The sequence below is a fragment of the Anas acuta genome, chromosome 13 (genome assembly GCF_963932015.1).
Source record: "Anas acuta chromosome 13, bAnaAcu1.1, whole genome shotgun sequence".
Taxonomy (NCBI): domain Eukaryota; kingdom Metazoa; phylum Chordata; class Aves; order Anseriformes; family Anatidae; genus Anas; species Anas acuta.
This window is the reverse complement of record NC_088991.1, coordinates 11,546,788-11,561,328: the sequence shown is the minus strand read 5'-3', so window position 1 is coordinate 11,561,328 and position 14,541 is coordinate 11,546,788. Positions and strand designations below refer to the sequence as shown.

The window sequence follows — 14,541 nt, the reverse complement described above, 5'->3', positions numbered from 1 at the left end:
AGGGTGCAGGGAAGGCTGTGTCTGTGTGTCCCGAGCTGCAGGGACAGGGCTGTTGGCTGTGTGCTGGTGAGCTCTTTGGGGAGGCTGGGACCAGGGAGATGTTTGTCACGATGGCAGCGGTGCCCGTATCACAGAGTGCTAAAAGTGCTTGGTGCCAGGGCCCCGTGCCGGTGTGTGGGGTGCCGTCCTTGCCATCCTGGTGGCGGTGGTGGTGGCATTAGGGAGGGGATGCTGTCCTGAGTGGGTAAGCACTGCAGGAGCACGGTGACTGCATGAGATTAGGAAGAAAAAGGCAGGATTGGGGCAAATTGGTGCAGGTCCTCACTGTGGGGAGTGGCAGTGGCTGAGCTGTGTGCCCGGGGAGCCTGGGCAGGCTGGGGCTGTGCTGGGAGGTGGCCGGGAGGGGAGCGGGCTGGCTGATGCTCTGGTAACCATGTACTGCGGTGCTGCTGCCCCGGCTGCTTCTCTCCACCTCTGCTCTGGAAAGAGAATAAATTGGTATTTATACTGGGACCCCCGTGGGTGCGCTGGTCTCTTCTTTCCGTGCTCTTTTCCTGTTGGCAATCCTTCGGCTGGTTGCTGCCACCTCTTGCTGTGGGGACGAGGACATTCCCCGTGGTGTTGCCCTGGGTGCAGCTGCATGCCCTGACCGTCCTCTGCATTCATCCTCTTCCAGCAAGGTCTGCTCAGGTCCGTGTGGCAGCTAGGAGGCTGGCTGTGCAGGGACAGGCCCTCTGCCTTGTCAGGGAGCTCCTGCAGCCTGGAGAGGAGAGGATGGCAGCAGGATGCCCCGCAGGCAGGCCTCTCCCTCCCCTTTTTCAGGTTGCAGCCCCTCTCGGTGGTGCTCCATCACACCTGCTGCCCATGGTCTCTGTGTCTGTGCTGCAGCGAGGGCCCAGCACTGGCAGGCAGTGAAAAACCGATGTGTGCAGGGCTGGGCTGTGGCAGGGAGTGCTGGAGCAGCTCTCAGCCCAAAGCTGTGACACCTGAAAGGGGAAATCCAGCCCCTGTGCCTCCCCGTCCCAAGGGCAGGGCGAACACCCCGTCCCCATCCCGGTGCTGTGGGCTCCAGGGCAGGGCAGGAGCTGCAGGCTGCGATCAGGGATGCCAGGCACGTCCAGGAACAGATCCAGCACATGGTGCCAGGGAAGAGCTTTTTATTTCTCAGCCAGCAGAGCTCAGCGTGGCCCGGCTGGGAGCCGCTGGAGCCGGTGAGGCGAGGCAGGGGAGGCAGCAGGAGCACTGCACAGCGGGGCTGCCCGGCCTGGTGGCGGCAGGGCGAGGACAGCATCGTTCCCGTGTCACTGCCCAGGCCCCAGCTGCTGGGAGCCAGGGCCCTGGGGCTTGTCCTGAGGGCACTGCAGCCCCTCTGCCCACCAGACTGTGCCCCCACACGGGCAGCCCTGCACCCTGTCCCGCATCCAGCCCTGCTCAGGGCTGCCCGTGCCCCAGTGTGGTGGCCCTGAGCTCCCTGCTCTCCCTGCACAGCCCCAGGGGTGCCCCAGCCCCTTCCCCAGCTGGTGTGGGGCAGGGAGGCACTTCTGCCCCCCCTGCCAGCTCCTGGTCTGCCCCCGAAGGCCCAGGGTAAAGCATTTCCCCAGCAGTGATGGCTGGGGGGGAGCCGTCTCTGCCTGCTCGGTGCCTCCCACAGCTCCCCTGTCCCTGCTCCTCCTGGGATGTTCCCTGGTCCAGAAATGTGGGCCCCAGCTCTGGAGCTCTGTCTGGCTCGTCCCCAGCCATGTTCCCTGCTCCACTTTGTTCTGCCCCCCCAGCTCCCTGCTCCAGCCCTTGTACCAGCCCTGCTTCCTCCTTTTCCAGCTGTGCTGCTGCTGGCTTCTCTTCCTCTTCCACTTTCTCCTCCTCTTCTTCCTCCTCTTCTTCCTCCTCCTTTGTCTCCTTCTCCCCTTCCTCCTTCCCTTCCACTGTCCCTTTCTCCCCTTCTTCTTCCTCCTCCACAACCACCTCTTTCTCTTCCTCCTCCACCACAACTACCTTCTTTTCCACTGTCTCTTTCTCCCTTTCTTCCTCCTCCTCCTCCACCACCACCACCTCTTCTACTGTCCCTTTCTCCCCTTCATCCTCCTCCACCCCCACCACCTTCTCTTCCACTGCCTCTTTCTCCCCTTCTTCCTGTTCCACCACCACCTCCTCCTCCTCTTCCACTGTCTCCTTGCCTTCTTCCTCCTCCTCTTTCTCCTCTGCTGTCTCCTTGTCTTCCTCTCCTGTCCTCCTCCCTGTCCCACAGCTCCCTGGCTCTGCCCTGCAGGTGCCCATGTTTTCTTCCTCTCCCTGCCCCATTCCATCCTTCACCTCCGCAGGCTCCCCCGGGGCCGTGTCTCCTCCTGGTGCTGCTTCTTCATGCCCATCCCCACGGTTCCCTTGCTCTCCTTCACCAGCCCCTGATGGCCCCACTCCTGTGCCCTGCTCCCCTCCGTGTGTCTCCAGGACCCCGACCTCCTCCTGCCCCCCACTGCCCTCCGCAGCCCCTTTGCCAGCCCTGGGCCCCTGGGGCTGCTGGAAGAGCCCCTGGTAGCGCTTGCGATCCTCCACGTGCTTCTTCCTCATCCTCTCCCCCAGCTGCTTCAGCTCCTTCTTCACGGCGGCTGCCATGGCGGGGTCGAGGTGGGCCACGCGTAGGAAGTCCTCCCGCGCCTCCCGCTCGTTCCACACGGCAGCGTGGGCCTTGGCCCGCTTGAAATACGCCTTGGCGTTGTCTGTGGGAGATAACAGCCCCCACCGGGGTGCTGCAGCTGCAGCCAGAGCCCAGCGGGTACCATCAGGTACAGGGGGCTGGGTATGAGGTGCTGCAGTGGGCAAGGGACTCGAGGGACATGGGGTGGGTGCCGCTGTGGGATGGGGGACCAGGGGACACGGTGTGCAGGTGTCATCGTGGGCGGGGGGAAACCAGGGATGTGGGCACTGCCATGGGCAGGACCGCTGGGACATGGGTGGGCAGGGGGATCCGGGTGACGGTGACACAGGGACGTGGGACGAGCAGCACTGTGGAGGGCAGTGTGTGTGGGGAGGCAGGGCACGGTACCTTTGTGCTTCTGGAGGAGCTCGGTCGTGTGCTCCAGCACCTCGTAGTACTCGCCCAGCTCCAGCTGGCACTGGCAGTAGTTGAGCACCAGCGGCGTGACCAGGCTCTCCAGCTTCAGCCAGCCCTCCTCCCACGGCTTCTCCTGCCCCACAGAGTGAGATCACGGCTGCGGCCGCCCCTTCAGGGCACCCAGCGCCCATGGGAGGAACCCCAGCAGGGACGGCAGGAGGTGGCTGGGCTCTTCTCACCTTAGCCTGCAGGTTCCTGAGGCAGATGACGGCCTCCTGGTACTTCTCCGCCGCCTGCCGAAACTCCTTGCGGAGCACGAGGCGGTTGCCCTCGCTGTGCAGCACGGGCACGGCGGCCAGCTTCTCCTCCTTGCTCATGGCCCAGGTGTCGCGCTTGTACGCCGAGGGCTCCTCCACCTGCATGGGCAGCGGGTCCTGAGCCGGCTGCCCCAGCTCTCCCCGGGCTGACAGCCATCCCCATGGTCCCCCCTTACCCGGAACAGCTCCATGATGAAGATGAGGGGCTGTGGTGTCCGCTGCAGCTCGTCCAGGTCATCGTAGCCCGTGCTGTGGTAGTCGAACATGTTGCCCATGCCGCAGCGGTGCTTCTGGCCTTCCAGGGGGTCCCGGCCCTCCGCGATCCGCCGCATGCCCTTGGACACCAGGGCGTACATGCCGGTGTGCTGCAAGGGGAGAGCCCTGCTTAGCCACAGGGGGCTGTGTGACACCACGAAGGGGACAGCCAGCAGCTCGTCCCGCACCCCTGTGCTTGCACGTGGGGCCTGCAGAGCCCCTCACTCACGATGGCGTCGCACCAGAACTCCGCCACCTCCCCGGCCCTCATGGAGCTGAGCAGCGTCTCCCAGATCTCCATCTTGAACATCTTGCCCACGATGATCTCCATGGGGATGCCGGCCTCCCGGCTGTCATCGATCACCGTCCGCTCAAAGTTGTCCTTCAGCGTCTGGAAGTGGAAGGTGATCTGCCCCGGAGAAAGGGCAGTGTCCAGGGCAGGAATGTGTGGTCGGAGCCCTCAGTCCCCTCGCCAACCCCGAGCCCCTCTGCCACGGGGCCAGGATGTGGGGATGAGCCCGCTCCCAGCAAGGTGCGGGCTGGGTTGGCAGCTCTCCATCTGCAGCAGGGAGACTGTGCCTCCTGCCAGCTCGTCTTAGACAGAAAGCAGATGGCGGAGCGTCTTAACGCCCATCGCTGCTATATCTGGCTGCTCTCTTTGAAAACCCCTTTATAGCCCAGGACAGAGAGCACTCCCATGTGAGGGCCTCGTGGTACCCACACCGATCTGTCCATAGCTGTGGTCTGGGGACCCCAGAAACCCCACAGTGCTCCCCATTGGCACCTCCACTCATGTTTGACACATCGGGAAAGGGAGGAGGATTTCCAGCAACCCAGCACAGCTGCTGAGCTCCACTGTGCCTTGAAGAGCAGAGGGAAGAGGCAGGGAACAGCACTGACGTCGGGTGAATGCAGCAGGCAATGTCAGCCATCACCGTGAGGGCAATGTGGCTCCCTCAACCCGCACCCACCTCACAAGGGATCTGCTGGGGATGGGATCTCCCTGTAGGCCTGGAGCACATCTCACAAGCAGAGAATCTAATCCTCAGGTAACGGGCAAGGAGGGAGGTGTCAGACCCATTCCCCTCTCTCTCGGGGTTCTGGGGTAACTACCACCACAATTTACCTTGCTCCCATCCTGGAATTTCGGCAGCTCCCCTTGGCCTCCATGCAGGATCTTCTTTTTGACCCCTTCCACGTTCAGCAGGTACGTTTCCTCCATGTCTGCTCCTGCCAGCCCTCAGGAGCGGGTCATGCACTCACACACAAGCACGTACTCCAGCCTTTCCTCAGCTCGGTGTTGTCCTCAGGACATCGACATCTCTGGACTATATGGACACACATATCATCTCCCAGGGCTGCTGCTCACCTTTTGCCTTCCATGCCAGGTGCCCCCAAGCCGTGGCAGCACTTGGAAGCCCTTTCCCTTTCTTCTGCCCCTCAGGTTCTGAGACAGGTTCCCCCCGTGGCACACCCCTGCTGAAGCCCGTGATGCCTTTCTGTTGTGTTCTGCCAGCTGCTGACTGGAACTGCCTTTCTAATCCTCTTCCCACCCTGCCAGGTTAATCTGAGATTTGCCTGCCTAGCCTGTGAGGAATTAAAGAAGCTCCCTAATCAGGAGAGCCTCGTTCCTTCCGCAGCCTGAGAGCGTGCGGGGTCCCCTTCTCACGCAGTATCCCTTTGACCCAGCCATGCCAGGAGCATTTCAGCAGAAGGAGCCCAGTTACACTGGCATGAGTTGACAAGAGGCAGCGCTACCCTGTCCCCTGGAGAACGTGGAGGAACAGAAAAGGGTTGGAAACAGAACATGGAGAACATACACAGAGCAATACATGGAGGAAACAGAAGAGGGTACTTTATTGAGCCTGGTTTGCAGACACAAGCATTTCCCAAACACAGGGACAAGTTCCCACCAGGCCACAGCCCATCAAGTCCAAGACTCAATGAGATGCAGAGAGCTGGCCCAGGGAGAACCAGTCCCCTCAGGGAGAGTGGTCCCAAATATTTACAGTAAATCCCAGTGTTTTCATTGCTCTCACAGGTGCAGTCTAATTCTTTTCTCAAACGTCAGCATGGGGATGAACACTTTCAGCCCTGCTCGTATGCACAAAGACCTGCTGCTGAGGCCGGGCCCGCTTCTCACTTCTCCATGAGGGACTCCAGCTGCTCCTGCAGAGACGTCATCTGGGAAGAGGGAGTAAGGTGTCACAGTAAGGCACAGCTGGGACTGCATTTCAAGCCCAAGCACTTCTGAGTTTCTGCGGATCTTCCACCTACACTAGTGGCTGCTTTGCCTACACACTGCAGAGAGCTGTGCCAGGGCAATATGGGCCTGCTTTCAAGAGCTAGATTGGCAGACAGCTGCCTTGCAGCCACCTCTGGGGCAGAACTGAGCACTGCCCTCACTGTGAAGCAACAGAGGGAATCTGGGAGCAGGAACTTCCTGCCCTGGTACCTGGCTGAAACTCCACAGAGCTGCCCAGGAAAATCTGCCAAGAACCCATAGCCGCTACCCTTCTTATATGTGGGTGCCAGTGGTTTTTCATGTCACATTTTACCCCCACAGGGACGAGGTACAGCTCACACCTGACCTGTAGCACTGGGCTTTGAAGCAGGTGGCACGGTACAATATTCAGAACTTTGTCAGAGGCCAGCCCTAGAACTGTCTTTAATAACTAAGCCTCGTGCCCCAGTCCTTTGTCCTCCACTGTGGGAGCTTACTCACCTGCTGCTTCTCTCGCTCTTCCTGCTGCTTGAATTCATCCAGCACAGCTTGGAGTCGGGTCTGCAGAGACAAACACACCAGACAACAATTACCAGTACATTCTCAGTTAATAGCTGCCAGTACAGTATGTCAAATGGTGCAGCAAACTCTGAACTGCACTGACTCTTATCTCCTGCAGTTTCACCTTCACAGGGAAATGCTGGAGAGTATGGTCACACCAAATTTATTTTTAACCCAGCATGCAAAGACGTGGATTTTCCAGGGCAGCAGCTGAATCTGCTGGATCTAATGGCAAGCCAGTTCTAAGCACAAGACTAGAAGAGCTCTCACCTTGAGGGCTAGATTCTCAACTTTCATGATAAGATCTTCCTGGCGCTTCCTCCTGTCCTGGGTCTCCTGGAGTTTACTCTTCAGGTTGTCGATCTGTTTCTGGATCCCCATGACTGGAAGAGAGAGTGAGCTGAGACCTACAGCAGCAGCAGAGGTTTTTACCCCTGTGATTTTGCAGCATTCTGCCACCCAATTCACCTATCTGGTTGGACCCCTCATTCTCCTGCTGCTGCCCATCAGACTCATTCAGCTTGTCCTGCAGCTGCCTCTCCAAGTCCTCCTCGGTGTCCATAATGTTCAGGTCTTCATCATCGTGATGATCCCGCTCATCTTCATCCTCACTGCTGCTGCTGATGTCATTAAATATCTCCCGCAGCTCGTCATGTTCTGAAGGGTGCAAAGGGAAGAGGAAAACCACATGTGATGAACCACCCAGCACCCTGTGCCCACTAGGGAGGGAGCTGTGAATACAGGGTGCCTGTCTCAACACTGCCCTCTCTCCTTCATGCACTGCCACCCCAACTTGCTGCAGCATGTGCAGTGTCTTCTTTGCAGCTGGGATCTTTTGCTATGGCAAACGGGTTCCCATTTCAGCACTGTGACACACTGGCCCCTATTTACACCCAAGCCAACACAGTTCAGCTTCCATTTGTGGAATCTCTGGTTAGGGCTTACCCCGCAGAGAACAGGCCCACCTGATTACTCAGGAGCTAGAAAGAAGGAAAAAACCTTCCCCACCGTACCCGAGGATCCGTGGCCTTGCTTATGTCCCGACATCCCTGGGGAGGAGATGTCCAGGCTCGTGAGTGAACCATGGTTGTCTACTTCTTTTGTTTCATCTTCAGCAATGACTTCCCAGCCTGACAGTAGGAACAGATGAGTCAAGGGAAAAAGAAGAGCATGAAAGGTGCAGTACAACGACAGAAAGGTAAAAACTGCAGGAGATCACTGCCCCCTCTAATAAGTACAGCCTTGCAGGTATGGATATCAATGACAAACCACCCCAGACCCCTTTTTTGAAGACCAGCCCTTTACTGTTACTTACATTCCTGTTCACCATAAGAAACAATAAGCTTTGAAGAAGGCAAAGATAAAGCTCTAAAACTTAAGTGTCTCTCACGTGCTTATCTCCCAACTTCTCACACCCCCACGTGCAGCTGAGCTCACCTCTCCTCTCCACAACCCCCAGATCATGCATACTGCCTTGTTCCCAATTTGAGCTTTTTTTTTTCTCTTAAAAGGATACGGACACTGACAGCTTCAGCATCTGTGCTCAGGAGACGCTTCACCTCTTTCTCCACATCGGGAGACTCAATGTACTGGGACAGAGAGGGGAAAGAGAACAGACAACCTGTTAGATGACTTGCGCGGGTGAGCTCCCATCCTCAACCTCTGCACAGAGCCCTATCTCAAGCATCTCTTCTCTTATTCTTTCTGCTTGGTCTTTGCTCATGCTCCGCCCAAAAAGTAATTTATGCACCTCCAGAAAGCGATCCATCTTTTTCTGCACAGAGCTCCCTGGTGGTTTGTATGCTCTTGCTTTTCTACCACTCTGGCACCCATCAATAGTGCTCATGAAATAAGACTTTCTTTCTGTGTACTGAAAGCGCTCAAGGTGTCACTCACTGATGGATGGTCAATTGAAATCTTTCCCATCTCACGCAAAAGGAGGTTTCATTTTTCACTTTTAAATTAGCCATGGATCTTAAGGCAGTGACATCTAATCTCTCCTGTGGGCTATGAGACCGTCTGAAATAATTTGTCTCCCAAATGTCATGCAAAATATCACTCCACCGTGTTCTCAGAAACTGCAAAGCAGAGAAGAACAGATCTTCCCCGCCTCACGGTGCTGCATCTCCCCAACACCTTTCCTGGCTTAAGCATTTCCACAGAGACAGAGCCTCTGAGCTCCATCTGTTGTCACTCCCCCAGCTGAAATAACAGTTATTCTATTTGTAGTGTTGCTTGTTGGGGATGTGAGCGGGCCATGCAGAGAGAGATTTCAGCTGGGAAAGCAGGAACGAGTGGTCTCATTTCTACACGACCCTTTCGTCTCTGTGAGCAGGAAGAGATGCGCTACAACAAAGCAACCACAAGAGCAGAGTCCAGCAGTTCTCAGTATAGATCACATTTCCACCTCAGGAGCATTTTGAAAAACATGGAAGAAGCACTCGTGGAAGTGTTTAAAGCTACTAGCCTCCCTTCTGCCCCACATCTGGCAAGGAAACATGTAAAGCTTTGTTAAGACACCCTGTTTTCAGGACTGATAGTTACAGCTCTAATGTCCCTGCCTTCTGATCCCTTTGTTCCTGCATCTCCACAGCGTGAGGGTGAAACAACTCACCTTCTTCTTAGCTGTCTTCCGGAATCGTCTCTTTCGTACATTTTTCAGGGGAAGAGTAACTGTGACAGAGGAAACAGATTGCATGTGTCAGGCAGATGGCCTAATGGGGGAGCTGGGTCTGCCAAACCCAACCTGCCAAGGGGGAGAAGTTCCCTCCAGGAACACAGAGAGCACTAAAAGCAGAGCAACAACACAGCCAGGACACGGCAGCGGTGAGTGCCCTGCACAGCTGTGGGGACAGTGGGGTGGTGGGATGGAGGGCACTGGCAGAGCCTCTACTCACTGCCATGGTTCCAGATGAATTTCTTCTCTCTGTCCTTGTCTTTTTTCTTGTTTGCCTTGGGGTCAGTGCTCACAGTTTGCTCTTCCAAAGGGGGGTAGAGATCACCATCCACGGTGCAAACGAGCATCTGAAACCCCCACATAGTCACAAAGGTTGCTTATTGCAATGCAAGAACAAGAGGCTGTGAAAGCTTTTCTGGTAAATGGACAGTGACCGCCTACTGCATGCAGTTAGCCAGAGGGATTCACAGGCACAGGGTATCAGAAATATGATGTTTGACACCCCGCTCAGTTTGTATCTAAACACACATCAAATTCTATGCTTCAAAAGAGGGATTTCCAACCACCAAGCAGAGGTAGGGAATTTTAAGCTGCCGATATCGCAATACAGAAATTGGCCACGTTATACCAGGTGCCAGGCTGCCAAAGCGTACGAGGGTTTTCCTGGAGAGGGGGGCGAGCAAAGGAGCTGCTGGGGCAGGCAAGAAGAACAGCCCGTACCTGGCAGATATCTGCTGTCTTATAGAAGGTCTTCTTATCGATGGTTTTTAAGCTTTCGATGATGCAGGGCAGATCCACCAGCTTGGCTGCCAGCGGCACCCGGTCAACGCGGACGATCCCATGGCGCCCATCCGCTGCGGGAAGAGACGGGGCAGGTCAGTGCTGCAGAGGAGCCTGCCTGGCTGCTGCCAAACAGCCAAAGCAGGCCACACGCGAGTCCTGTGGATGATCAGCGGGGTTTTAGGGGTGCACGCTGACCGTGCAGCTCGATGGTCAGCCTGTCCTTCAGGTTGACGCTCCCGGACTGCACTGCTCTGCGCACGGTGGAGGCGTACTCCTGGGGAGGGGGGACACGCTCACAACAGGCCTCCCCCGGCTTCACACCCCAAATATCACCCCGGGGTGGAAAACCCACTGCGAAAACCCCTCTGAACCTGCAACCCGCCCCCTGAGCACCCTGCACGGAGCACTCCTGGAGGGAATGGGACTACACAGGGTGGCAGCCACCCCTCCTGCTCCCCCCACCGCCCCCCCCAAACCCCTTCTCCCGACCCCCGAGCCCCCACCGGCGGCAGCCTGAGCACGAACTGGCTCTCCAGCTCGTGGGGGGCGTCATCCTTGCTCTTGCTCATCCTCGCTGCCCAGCCCGGGGCCGTACGGAAGGGGCCGGCCCGGTGCAGCCGCCGCCGGCTCCCCGCTCCCCGCGGCCCCGCCGCTGCGTTCCGCCCGCTGCCGGGCCGCCATGGGGGGGGGCGAGGCGGCGGGCGGCCGGCCCGGCTTCTACCTGGGGCTGGGGCTCGCCCTGGCCTCCAGCGCCTTCATCGGAGGCAGCTTCGTGCTGAAGAAGAAGGGGCTGCTCCGCCTGGGCCGCCGCGGCCAAGCCAGGGCAGGTACCGGCGGCAGGGAGCGGGGGGAGACCCGGGGGGAACGGGGGGGGGGGGGGGGGAGACCCGAGGGGAGCCCCCGGGGGTCGCCGGGCCCGGCCCGCTCGGTTTGGGGTCGTCCGAGGTAAACCCGGGACGGTTTTGGTCGGTTCTGGGCCGAGGGGTGAGAGCACGGCACGTTTTATCCCTGGTGTGGTTTTTGGCTCAAAGTGGAATTTCTCCCAGCCAAAAAGTGGCAAAAAGCGGTAAAAAGCGGTGTTTCCGTGCCTGCTCGCGTGTTTCCTGGAGCTGCCGAGAAGCAGGGATAAAGGCTTTGGTACACGAACCTGTTCCTGCTGTCATGCCACGTCTGGGGCAGGCCAACTTGCAACAAGGCCAGCGGGACCCAGGCAGCTCCCACCCGCTTCTCAGAGGCATTTCTGGCAGCATAACAGAGCCTTTTTATGTGGTTTCACCTGAATTTTCCCATTACTTTCTCCCCCAGGGCAAGGAGGACACGCGTACCTGCGAGAGTGGCTGTGGTGGGCAGGGCTGCTGTGCAGTAAGTACATGTAGCTGCTCCCCAACTGCAGCAGGGTGCTTCAGGACGTGTTTGTCGTCCTTTCCAGTTGCTTTCACGCTTTATTATGGTGATGGTTGTTGTTTAACGGCTGGATTTAATCACAACTCTGCAATATTCTGAAGTTTCGAGCATCGCCAGGCTCCTCTGCCATGTAGGAATTGAGGAACTGGTCTGACTGGGTCGGGTTAAGCGCTTCTGAAATGGCCTGCCCGGACACCACAGGCAGATAACGCCGTGTCCAGCAGGGAGGGCGTACAGCACTTTCAGAGGTTCTACTGTGCACTTTTCAAAGGTGACATTAGTAAGTGATTGTACCCAATTTACCCTGTAAAAAGCTGTAAAGCCTGTTCTAGGATAAAAGATTAATTTAGAAATATGTCTAAACTCCTCTCGGCTTTAAGAAAACATAAATATTTTTATGTTGTTGCTGCTTAACTAGATAGCCACGTAGGACTAAGGATAACCACGTGTAACCACAAGCCTTCTCATTCCAAGAAGGAAAGGCTTCTGCTTCTTCTTGCTGACACTGTCCTCTCCTGGTTGCACAACATACCTCAGAGAAACATGGGACACTTAGGTGGTGATCAAGGCTCTCATCTCACTGCACTCAAGCTAGTGTTGTGCTGAATTGCTCCTCACTTTGATGCTTACCTGTCAGAGTTTCTCTTGCAGTGGGAGTTGGAGAAGCAGCAAATTTTGCCGCCTATGCCTTTGCCCCTGCAACGCTGGTAACTCCGCTGGGTGCTCTAAGTGTCCTTGTTAGGTAAGCGGCCTCAGAAATATACCTTACCTTGCACCCTAAATGGTGGAAGCAGTTGCTCTGCTTTCCTCTGTCCCATCCCTCAGATACTCCATTCCTCGGCCCATATATATTTTTTTATTATTATTTTCCAGTGCAGTTCTCTCTTCCACCTTCCTGAATGAGCAGCTGAATGTTCACGGCAAGATTGGCTGCCTCTTAAGTATTCTGGGCTCCACGGTGATGGTAATCCACGCTCCCCAGGAAGAAGAGGTTTCCAGCCTGGAGTCAATGGCAGAGAAGCTGAAAGATCCAGGTACTTAAATAAAAGGGGCTCTGTCAATTTCAGGCTTGGAAATGGCAGTAGAGGGTAGGATACAGCTTGGATAGGACTGAACTCTGAAGCAGTTCTTTCTTCCTTATCCCACCACAACCTGCTGAGTTCAGCTAGTGCTTCCCAACCTTTTTGCTGCCCTCCTGCAGAGCTCTGCCCCCTCTTCTTTGGGGGTATCAGGCCCCACCTCCAATACTTTAGACCCTGGTTGTGCCACAGACATCTGTATCCCTCCGACAGGCAGACTTGTGGGGCAGTGCTGATCAGCACTGTAGAGAACTGCTCACGTCGGCAGCTTTTCTCAGGCTGGAGACCCCCTCTGCTTCCCAGCCCTGGTCCCTACAGCTAAAAAGAGGGACCGACAGGGCAGTTGACTGCCTGTCCTCCGTCCCTACTTGCTGTTTAGTTATGTCTGTCACTGGTGCTACTGTTCTCCATTCTGACAGAGCCCTTAATTCTTCTTTCTCCAAAGGATTTATTGTGTTTGCTGTGTGTGTCCTGGTGAGCTCCCTTCTGCTTATCTTTGTGGCTGGACCCCGTTACGGACGGAGCAACGTCCTAGTTTATGTCTTGGTCTGCTCTGCCATCGGCTCGCTTTCTGTATCCTGTGTCAAAGGCTTGGGGATTGCCCTGAAAGAACTGTTTGCCGGGAAGCCCGTCCTGAAAGAACCACTGGGCTGGGTGCTCCTGGTGTGCCTGGTGATCTGCATCAGTGTCCAGATCAACTACCTGAACAAAGCCCTGGACATCTTCAACACGTCCGTGGTCACACCCATTTACTACGTGCTGTTCACCACAGCGGTCATGACTTGTTCTGCCATCCTCTTCAAGGAGTGGCAGCACATGGTGCTAGACAACATCATCGGCACCATCAGCGGCTTCCTCACCATCGTGTCCGGCATCTTCCTGCTGCACGCCTTCAGGGACGTGCCCTTCACCCCCAACCTCCTGCCCCTCTTCCTGCAGCAAGGCAGGGCAGACTTGCGCACGTCGTGGAGGAGCGCAGACAGGCATCAGTCCTGCCAGCACCGGCCTCTTCTGCCCTCCGAGGACAAAGACTCTCAGAGTGCAGAAGAGGAAGAGGAGGAAGGTGAAAGCGTGTGAGGAAGCCTCCGAAGTGCGGCTTTCTGCTCCCACCAGCGAGCAGCTCCTCTGGCAAGGGTGAACTCGCAGATGCTGCTAGTTATTGTGCTTGTGGGAGTCAGCAGTGACCTTCTACCTGCCTGGGGCACATGATCAGTGACTTCTCACTGCTGGGAGGCTGACGGGGACAGCAGCCTCCTGCAGCCACAGACACAAGCTCTGGGAACAGCCCCACTGTCAGGATCTAGTGCCTCTTACCTGCTCTTTTATACGAAGAATCAATCCGCCCTTGTCAGGGCACAGGCTTTGATTGTGCAGAGGTCTGCAGCACTAACACAGTGCTGACCCTCACTGAATGCAAAGGCCACATGCTAGGGGAGGCCTCGGAGCATTTTTTTTAAAGAATACTTAGAAGATTAACAGTTACAAAGTAATCTAACATGGTGCTAAGATTACATAGGGCCAGACAGCTGTCTTCTCTCCAAAGGTGATGTAGCCAGAGTACTAATTCAAAAATTCTTCCGTAAAAATACTCGTTCTGCTCACTCTGCTAGAATTTATTTACAGATTCACATCCAAGAACAGAATACAGCCAAAACTGGAAAACTTCAATGGTGCTGCCATGTGCTGCTGTGGCGCTTACAAAGGGACCAACCTCTTTGTGCAATGTCTGTTGTGCAGGTTGATGAAGCACCTGCTTACAGTATTAAAAACAGATTATTTGTTACCAAGCTGCTATTGGTGTGTTTGTACTGAGAGCTGGGCCAGCGCTGAGAGGTACGAAGGATTGCAGCAATACAAGCACAGCGTGGGTGCCCAAGAGAAATGCAAGGCAGGGACAGGAGGGGCAATGGCTCGTGGTGAGAACAGGAGTGACCTAACAGTCCTTAGCTATTGAGGTAAACTTCTGAAAGATAGCTAGATAGCTGCGCCCTCGCTTACACAGGTTTGTATACACATAGCTCTACTTCACATGTCCTGAACTTATTTCCAGAAAGGCTGCTGGCTCCAAGACACCCGTGTTAGGCACCCCACACGCCCCGTCCAACCACCCACAGCACTGTTGTGTGCAGAACCAATTCACCAGGTTTCTCTAGAGGGCTCCAAGCCACCACAGGTTCATAAGGTGGGTCACT

The 14,541-nt window shown here is 56.2% G+C and overlaps 3 protein-coding genes across 3 annotated transcripts; 1 reads left to right on the top strand and 2 right to left on the bottom strand.

Moving 5' to 3' along the window:
• Positions 1 to 502: 502 nt before the first annotated feature.
• On the bottom strand, positions 503 to 5,100 carry LOC137863855 (aryl-hydrocarbon-interacting protein-like 1). The gene is made up of 7 exons (XM_068697390.1): positions 4,748 to 5,100; positions 3,851 to 4,030; positions 3,543 to 3,731; positions 3,289 to 3,465; positions 3,041 to 3,182; positions 1,924 to 2,714; positions 503 to 592 (listed from the first exon to the last, which is right to left on the bottom strand). The coding sequence occupies exons 1-7, from the start codon at positions 4,841 to 4,843 to the stop codon at positions 503 to 505; spliced, it is 1,665 nt and encodes a 554-aa protein (XP_068553491.1). The 5' UTR covers positions 4,844 to 5,100.
• Positions 5,101 to 5,454: 354 nt separating this feature from the next.
• On the bottom strand, positions 5,455 to 10,529 carry TAF7L (TATA-box binding protein associated factor 7 like). Its single transcript, XM_068696549.1, has 11 exons — positions 10,370 to 10,529; positions 10,062 to 10,140; positions 9,804 to 9,937; positions 9,304 to 9,430; positions 9,021 to 9,079; positions 7,923 to 7,995; positions 7,420 to 7,536; positions 6,875 to 7,063; positions 6,677 to 6,789; positions 6,347 to 6,406; positions 5,455 to 5,805 (listed from the first exon to the last, which is right to left on the bottom strand). Exons 1-11 carry the CDS (start codon positions 10,433 to 10,435, stop codon positions 5,761 to 5,763), a joined length of 1,062 nt encoding a protein of 353 aa, XP_068552650.1. The 5' UTR covers positions 10,436 to 10,529; the 3' UTR covers positions 5,455 to 5,760.
• Positions 10,459 to 14,132, top strand: LOC137863452 (magnesium transporter NIPA2-like). Its single transcript, XM_068696547.1, has 5 exons — positions 10,459 to 10,693; positions 11,172 to 11,228; positions 11,922 to 12,012; positions 12,144 to 12,304; positions 12,795 to 14,132. The coding sequence occupies exons 1-5, from the start codon at positions 10,546 to 10,548 to the stop codon at positions 13,424 to 13,426; spliced, it is 1,089 nt and encodes a 362-aa protein (XP_068552648.1). The 5' UTR covers positions 10,459 to 10,545; the 3' UTR covers positions 13,427 to 14,132.
• Positions 14,133 to 14,541: the final 409 nt, after the last annotated feature.

What these genes read in the sequence shown, in the direction of transcription:
- LOC137863452 (XM_068696547.1), top strand. Translation starts at nt 10,546, where the DNA reads ATGGGGGGGGGCGAGGCGGCGGGCGGCCGGCCCGGCTTCTACCTGGGG. An exon ending in GTGGGCAGGGCTGCTGTGCA is followed by an intron (nt 11,229 to 11,921) that starts GTAAGTACATGT and finishes TTTCTCTTGCAG; the next exon opens with TGGGAGTTGGAGAAGCAGCA. An exon ending in GCTCTAAGTGTCCTTGTTAG is followed by an intron (nt 12,013 to 12,143) that starts GTAAGCGGCCTC and finishes ATTATTTTCCAG; the next exon opens with TGCAGTTCTCTCTTCCACCT.
- TAF7L (XM_068696549.1), bottom strand. Translation starts at nt 10,435, where the DNA reads ATGAGCAAGAGCAAGGATGACGCCCCCCACGAGCTGGAGAGCCAGTTC. An exon ending in GCTGACCATCGAGCTGCACG is followed by an intron (nt 9,938 to 10,061) that starts GTCAGCGTGCAC and finishes CTCTTCCCGCAG; the next exon opens with CGGATGGGCGCCATGGGATC. An exon ending in ATTCATCTGGAACCATGGCA is followed by an intron (nt 9,080 to 9,303) that starts GTGAGTAGAGGC and finishes CCTCTGTCACAG; the next exon opens with TTACTCTTCCCCTGAAAAAT.
- LOC137863855 (XM_068697390.1), bottom strand. Translation starts at nt 4,843, where the DNA reads ATGGAGGAAACGTACCTGCTGAACGTGGAAGGGGTCAAAAAGAAGATC. An exon ending in TCAGGAACCTGCAGGCTAAG is followed by an intron (nt 3,183 to 3,288) that starts GTGAGAAGAGCC and finishes TCTGTGGGGCAG; the next exon opens with GAGAAGCCGTGGGAGGAGGG. An exon ending in AAGAAGGGGAGAAAGGGACA is followed by an intron (nt 593 to 1,923) that starts GTGGAAGGGAAG and finishes TCGTCCCCACAG; the next exon opens with CAAGAGGTGGCAGCAACCAG.